At 43.6% G+C, this 8,105-nt stretch overlaps 1 protein-coding gene across 1 annotated transcript; it reads right to left on the bottom strand.

Annotated features, from left to right (window-relative positions):
• Positions 1–2,644: 2,644 nt before the first annotated feature.
• Positions 2,645–5,048, bottom strand: LOC102717634 (probable xyloglucan endotransglucosylase/hydrolase protein 32). The gene is made up of 4 exons (XM_006658493.3): positions 4,704–5,048; positions 4,090–4,190; positions 3,787–4,004; positions 2,645–3,619 (listed from the first exon to the last, which is right to left on the bottom strand). Exons 1-4 carry the CDS (start codon positions 4,927–4,929, stop codon positions 3,262–3,264), a joined length of 903 nt encoding a protein of 300 aa, XP_006658556.2. The 5' UTR covers positions 4,930–5,048; the 3' UTR covers positions 2,645–3,261.
• Positions 5,049–8,105: the final 3,057 nt, after the last annotated feature.

The following is an 8,105-nucleotide window of genomic DNA, read 5'->3' as shown; positions in this document are numbered from 1 at the left end:
CTCAAAATATTCGTCACGCAGTTTTCAGGCAGAATCTAAAATTTGTTTTATAATTAGATTACATTAAATACTTATCGTACATGCCAACGTGACCTCTCTCCCAAAAATTTTTGGGAACTAAACGGGGCCAAACTCCGGTGATCTTCCAAATTGCTCATGATTTTGTCAAAATTTGAACCAAACTCAACAAATTTTATTGAATTTTGTCATCCCGCTAGGCTTGCATTGTGCACCCAAAACCTAAAAACTTTACCTGTCTTTATGACGGTGCATTAGTCTGAAAACCTAATCTTCTTTACCTTTAACGATTATTATGTCAAATTAGGATCCTATCTATATATTAGCTCTGCTCTATAATATCGGCGATCTACGGTTATTATGTCTGATTAGGATCCTCTTTACCGTCCGATCTACGGCCAAGTTGCTTGCTCGCTACATAGAAGAAAACATCACCCGCGAAACAGTGTTTAATTTGGTAGTCGCTACAGTGCATACAACGACTACACGTGTGTCAGTAGTGCACTCCTACGTGACAAGAACAGTGCCGGGAAACAAGCATAGACCCATGGCCATGTGCACGCCCAAATTGAAGAACATGCACGCGTGAGTACGTGACATGGGAACAGCATTAACCAACCAATAATCCATTGCTGCTGCCGCTGTTGCTTTGATCACGAAAAGGGGAGAGAAGAAGCGATAATGCTTTTATTTTTTTATTTGAAGCCGTTAAATTTTATATCGACGTTTAACCATAATCATATTAAAAATATTACATAACTATTTTGTTATGATTTAGTTTATTTTAAAACACACTTTAAACCCGCCCTACAAATTTACATATTTATATTAAATTTTAAATCTTACGTATTAACATTAAGAATTAAATAAAATGAACGGCAAAAGATAAATTGAAAATAAACTAGGTTTAATAAAAAGAATCAGAGTGAGTAATAGCTGAGCTAGTGTTGTCACGGGCCTACATATGCAGCATTATCTTGGAGCGTATCACGGATGCATCGTGCCCGGGACCCTCACCTCACCTCATATGCATGAGGGGGGCGCCCTGTGGCAAGCAAGTGGCACCGCCACTGAGCCAATGCAAAATGGTCAAGATGTGTTCCGTGCGCGCGTGAACCCCTCTGGTCCCCCTCGGCATCAATGCAATGCAGTTTTGCAATTAGGGTTAATTTATTTCCTGGAACATGGAATTAGTGCACAAACTAGTTAATGTAGTAAACACTAATAATGTTACTTCGATGTGGCTGATCAGTAGTTTTTTTTTTCTGCATCTCATCTGCTGCACTCGTAGCCTCTAGAAATGTTAGAGGAGGAACTTTTACGTAGAAATTTTTTATTTGGTATACATAGATTAGAAGTTTGAGAGTACGTGTCTTGTACTCCTATCGTTTTCTAATGTAATATGTTTGACTTTTTTGATTGCAATGTTTGACCATTTGTCTTATTCAAAAAATTATGGAAATATCATTTAGCTTGTGACTTATTTTATTATCAAAAGAACTTTAAACACAACTTGTTATTTTTTATTTGTATATTTTTTTAATAAAACGAATGGTCACGTTGCAAAAAAAAAAAGTTAAACATCTTGAACTGGAAATGGAGGTAGTATTTTATCCATGATGAAAATTGAAAAAGGAACGGCACCATAGTTGAGAGAAGATCCATCTCACCTCTGACTGCTGCTTATTTACTGCCAACCAAGGCCTGTACCTACACTTTGGCTGCAAATAAACCCTCATTCTTTCTCCTCCACCGTGATGCCCTAATACCCCTGGTGATTGCACCACAAGTGTTGGCGACTCGCAGGGATATGGCATTGGTCAGTATGAAGTCAGGGGAGAGAAGCAGATTGAGCAAATTGAGAAAACAGAGGATCAAGAAAGATGACTGGCTGTTGGATTGATAAGCAAAAGGCTTGGATCAATCAAATGATATTATGGGAAAAAATAGTCAATCGATATATCAAAAGGATGTACTTTCTTCATCCTAAAAAAATTGATATCTGGCATTTCAAATTGTCCTATATATATAAACACTTAAGTTTTAGCAATTATAGACAAACAGACTAAGATATGCATAGTTAGAGTCTAACAAACACAATTGATATACAATATTAGTCAGTAGTGAGTGTCTCGGTCATTTGTCGGTAATTCGTACTAGTTTGGCTTAGAAATGGTAAAAGTAAAGTCTTCACAGGACAAAGAGAGTAATTAAGTTAGTATGAGATTGATAGGTTTTGGTTGAAGAGCTTAAAATTCTGAGAAACAACAAGTGAGAAGTCAGTTTCTTAGAATCTAAAAACAACTTCTGACTTTCACTTTATTTTTTATTCTAACAACTAAAGATGTTGTGAGAAGTTATATTGTTTAGCAGAGATTTTGACTTATCAAGATACCATAAGAAACGTAATTAACAATAGCTCTCCAAGTATAGGAATAGGATCCTTTGACTTAAGTTAGAGGGGCTGACATGTGGGCCTGTGGGCGGTGGGGCCCACATGTCAGCGACCCATGTCTCTCTGATTTAAGTCATAGGAACCGCGTCCCTAAATGTAGCCCGAGTCCAACGAGGCATCTAGGAAATGATTCACATGTACGGAAAGAATGACTAATTAATTGTCCTCTATATTAAACTGAATTTATAGATATGAAAAAAATTGATATATCAATCTTTCTGAGAAAAGAACACATATAACACAAACGAACCACATAAATTCCAGTGGTTCATATCACAAATATCATTACCGACAACACGATACATGTCAATATTACAAATATATATCCTGTGTGTACGGCGAGGGTGCACGATGGCATCACGGATCATGCACCATCACCTCTTACTCTACCCCTTTGGGGCACGCACGCGCGCACCAATGCATGTGAAATGAAAATCAAAAAAATAAAAGAGGAAAGGACCATATAACAAGCAAAATACAAGCCAGCCAAAAGTTAAAAAAAAAACGGCAGAGGAAAAAAATAGCAAACGACGAGTGCCTTTTTGGCAATATGCCAATGAACCGACGAAACGACCAACCAACGCCTCAACCACCGGGCCGGCCTCGTCACAGGCAGAGGCGGCAGCAGCGGTAGGGCAGCGCGGCATTAAACGAAAAAAAAGAAAGAAAAAACCGCACGAATCAGCACGGCAACGCAGCTGGTAGGTAGGTAGCTAGCGCCGCGGCTGGATTGGATGCATGCATAGGCATGGCCGGAGACGGAGAAGAAGACGACCGACGACGAGAAGCTAGCACTCCGGCGTGAGGGAGTGGTCGCGGCGGAAGTCCTGGCAGTAGTAGTACACCATGTGGCCCTGCTGCGCCCACCGCATGGCGGCGTACTGGCGCGGCGTGAGGCCGGCGCCGGCGGGGGAGGCCGGGACGGGGCGGCAGGTGGCGGGCGCCGCGGGGCTGCACCCGGCGACGGTGAAGCGGTCGAAGCGCGCGACGAACGGCTGGTAGCGGTAGTCGGCGCGGTGGCGGCCGTCGTCGGTGGCCCAGTCCGATGCGTCCCAGATGGAGCCGTACACCCACATCGGCCGGTCCGGGAACGTCAGCTCGCTCTTCCTCTCGTACCTCCTTATCGGCACGTCGTCCACGAAAAACCTACACCATCCCATTGTACCATTGTACCAACAGTAAGAGACCCGTGTTAAATGAGATCCTTTGCAGTACTGTTCGGTAAGATCCACGTCACGTGTTGATGAGCAGTACTGCGGAGGATCTGAAACGGGAGGAAGGGAGGGGAGGGGGAGGGGGAGTGAGTTGCGTACGTGATGGCGTCGGGGTTCCAGAGGATGGCGTAGTGGTGGAAGTCGGCGGTGGGGTCGAACCAGAGGTGGAAGCGCATCTCGCGGCCGACGATGCGGCCGTCGCCGCTGCCGCGGACGTAGACGTTGGTCTGGAGCGTGTAGGGCTCGCCGGGGATGGTGCCCAGGAACTCCATGTCGATCTCGTCGTGGAACCCCGGGTGCGCCTCGTTGTTCGACAGCTGCAATTAATTACCAAAAGCGTTTCAAATTAGAATTAACCCCGTTTAATTTGTTCTCTTTTTGTAAAATCAATGCAATGCTTACGTAGAAGGCGGTGTTGGTGCCTGCGGTGTAGCCGGCGGGGAGCTTAACGCGAGCTGCGAAGTACCCGTTCCTGTACGAATTCTTTGACTTGAATCCACTCCCTGCATTCAGGCACGTCACCCTCGCAATTAGCGTCAAGATTAATTAGTTCATTTATTAACGACCGCACTTAGACAAAGATTAGCCGCATACAAACACGAGATGTCATTAATAATTCGAGCCAGTTTTATAGGGTATAAACAGCCCCCCACGTGGACCACACACAAGACTGGAAAAACAGTACAAAGGACAGAAGAAAAATAAAAGAAATGGAACCATGTGTGCTCACCTCCGTTTTCGGCAGAAACAAAAAACACACATTAACACAGTGCTGTCACTCTCACAAAAAACACACACACAGAGGTCTCTGAGACTCCGAGAAAAACGTCAAAATGATCCACATGGATTGGCCGGCGACTGTTGTGGTTGTGACAGAACAGGTTATATTAAACGAAAAAGAACACTCCCTCTAATTAATTACATTTTTACTGACGAAAAAAGCATGCACTTAATTAAGACTAAACCCAGTTAATTAATTTGCAAACGAAGGGAAAAAAAAGAGGAAGGATTGGTACCGCAGGTCTTGTCGAGCCAGATGGTGAGGGAGGACTGGTCGGCGGAGAGCGTCTGGTGCTGCGGGCCCCACTTGTTGGTGTAGTCGCGGGAGAACGCCATCGCCCTGTGCACCGAGCTCGGGTAGTACCCAGGCGAAGGCTGCGCGCCGGACGGCGACACTGCCGCCATTGCCGCCACCAGCAGCAGCGCCATGGCCGGAGCAGCAAGAGCGCCGGCGGCGGCCATTGCTAGATAGCCGAAGAAGGTCGAGCTCAGCCTCTTCCCGAAGCTGAGAAGAGGAAGAGCAGAGAGCTAGTTAAGCTCGCTCTGCTGCTGCTGCTGCTGCTGCTGCTGCTTCGTTGGGAGATGGAGTGTGCTGTACCCAAGTGAGCATGTTTATATAGGAAAGAAGAGAGAGACACACGCACAAGAAAGAGGAGGGAGGGTAGAGAGAGAAGATGGTGGCAAATGCCGGGGCCCACTCGCAGTCACAGAAGGCGTGTGAGGTGAGAGGGTTGGGTAGCGCAATGCAGGCGTAAATGGGGGGTGGATCAGTTGATGGTAGGAGTTAATAAGATGGATCATGAGAGATTGATGAGAGAGAGAGAGAGAGAGCGCGACCAAGGCTTCCAAGCTGCCGGTGCAGCTGCATCCCCTACCCACCACCATGCATGCACCTCTTGTTTGCACTACTGCTCTTTTCACTTTTCTATTCTTGAGAAAAAAAGTATATTTCAGTATTAAAATGTATGCTTAGAATTTTGGAAACTTGAGGCATCTAGTAACTGGAGCTATGAAATTTGATCTTTCGGTGTTTTCTCAAGAGTGGTAAAATTGCTATATCTATAAAAATTAATATATCATCTACAACTAATTTAATAAGTCACCATATAATAGTTGTACATACATATACTATATGATTAATATCTTGACCCTCTCTTTCTTACCTAACTTGTTAAAGTATGTGTTGTAGCTAATTATAAAATTTACTCTGCTTTCTTCCCTATTTTCTAGCTAATCACACACCTGACACATCCATTCCTGTAACTCACCGTATCCTACTCGCTCTTACCTCGAGCCGCTTCCATGCAGGGGCGCTGGGACGGTGAGGGCTCGAGCCACGCTACTCCAGTTAGGACCATAAGAGCTCTATGAAGACTTTTCTAAAATTTTTGGTAAAAATTAATAAAATGAGGGAAACCTTTATCTAGCTTATTCAGTCCCCCTCTAATACTATTCAGGTCTCGTTTAGTTCCCCAAAATTTTTTCTAAAAACATCATATCAAATCTTTGGACACCTAGACGAAGCATTAAGCATAGATAAAAAAATTGCACAGGTAGGGAAAAATCGTGAGACGAATCTTTTGAGCCTAATTTTAGTGTATGATTATCCATAAGTGCTATAATAACCACATGTTCTAATGATGGACTAATTAGGCTTAAAAGATTCGTCTCGCGGTTTTCAGGCGAGCTATGAAATTTATTTTTTCATCCGTGTCTAAGACCCGTTCCGACGTCCGATCAAACGTCCGATGTAATAACCTAGAATTTTCTTTTCGCGAACTAAACAGGCCTTAGTGATGCGGCAAGTGCATGTACAGTAGAGTAGAGATAGGCTACACTAGCTAGAAGCTAGAGCCAATCTTGCTTTTGGTAGGATTGTACTGCTGTGGTAGTAGTTGAGGGTGTGTGGGTATGTGAACAGCTTTGCCAACCAACCAGCCATAGCCTTAGCTAGGAGGTGTAACTGCAGAGGTTGCTTCTGAGTCTTGTGATGAGATCTTTGCCAAAAGTGGTAGCTGTAGCAGCAGTTACTTACCAGACTGTACTTTGGTCTACTAGTAGTTGATTAGCGAGTGTATTTGGGATTACTACCAGCTGCACTCTGCAGCAGTGACCAGAACATGTTTGCAGTTACACTTCTTATCAGTTCTGTGTACTAAAACTTCCAATAGAATTCCAAACACTACAGCTCTTGCAGTTTAGACTACTGTTCGTGCTGTATGATTGTCCAGGAGAGGGAGGCAGTATTATGCATGTATTGCAATAATTGAGAGGAGTGTTTGTACTCAATCACTGGCAGTAATTTGGTGCTCATCATTTGGGGCCTGCATGAAAGGGGAGGAATGAGGAAACTAGCATTGTCGGTGTCAACTGAAAGTGGGAATAACTTTTCTGCTAGTGTGGCCACAAAAGCACATGTGCCGGCCATGTTAGTACCATGATTAGTTTAGCCTCTAATTATATTCCTCCTCCTCTTCCTCCAAAATTCAGAAGAGCAGATAGCATGCATGCAGCATCTGTTTACAATAGTGGGGCTACTCGATTTGGGTCGTCGGAGAAACTGGACTGAAACCAGCACCAATTTACGAACAATTTGATTATAATTTATCCAGTTCAAACAAGCTATCTTATTGACCAACTTTTAGTATTTTGGATGTGTGTTAGTTTGCTAGGTTAGCTCCTCCGCCACCGCTGACACCAGGCGATTCAAAGGCCTAATTAGGCGGACGGCAATCCTCGCCACCGCTAGAGGGGTGCATCGAAGATGACCCTCGAGGAAGGTGGCGGTGGGGCACAACGGACTCCGGCAACAGTGAGAACCATTCGAATTTTGTACATTATAATAAGGGGTAGATTTAGAAAAAATCTAATATAATGTATATATGTACATGAGAAAAGAAAAATGACTCCTATAAAGAGAAAAATGCGAATACTCCTGTAATAGCACGTGAGTGAATTTTCGATTAATTTTAAACTTGTATTGTATATTTGGTACAGTCTATTTATGGTGTTTAAATAAATTTATTTGAGTTTGATCACTCAAACTTAGAATCGTAGATACTCGAATGTTATAATATAATATAGTTAGCTCGTAGTGGACATATATGTAGGTATCCATTAAATATAAGTTGCAAAGACAGCCAAAGTTTGGGGACTGTACGGCAGGAGCAGCACCCATACATACATAGGGCCCGCACTCCCCGTTCCTTGCAATGAATACCCAATAGATATATATTCTGTATGTGCACTTTGACGACACGCAACGCAACACATGGACATCCCACATGCCTAGTGGCCTCTCAACGAGATAGAGAGCAGCCAAATTACACAAGGTGGTGATGGTGGTGGTGGTGTTATTCCAAGTAGAAAGTGGATCCAAATAGCTAGAGACGACTGGCTACTCCAGGAGATAGATGCATCCAAACATGCACCCCCCCCCCCCCCACAAAATTAAGGGCTCCACTTTGGTTAATTAAACCCAAACAAAAAAAAACAACTAATCATGCACAGTACTGCTGCTGCTGCCATTAGACTAGCTATCTCATCTAGGAGTAGTAACATGACATGCAAATAATATGTGTGTGTACTGAACTGTGTGTGTATGGACTAGCTCAGGCCAGGTCCAACATTTCAGCTAA

This window comes from Oryza brachyantha, chromosome 7 (genome assembly GCF_000231095.2).
Source record: "Oryza brachyantha chromosome 7, ObraRS2, whole genome shotgun sequence".
Taxonomy (NCBI): Eukaryota; Viridiplantae; Streptophyta; class Magnoliopsida; order Poales; family Poaceae; genus Oryza; species Oryza brachyantha.
This window is presented reverse-complemented; position numbering and strand designations above follow the sequence as displayed.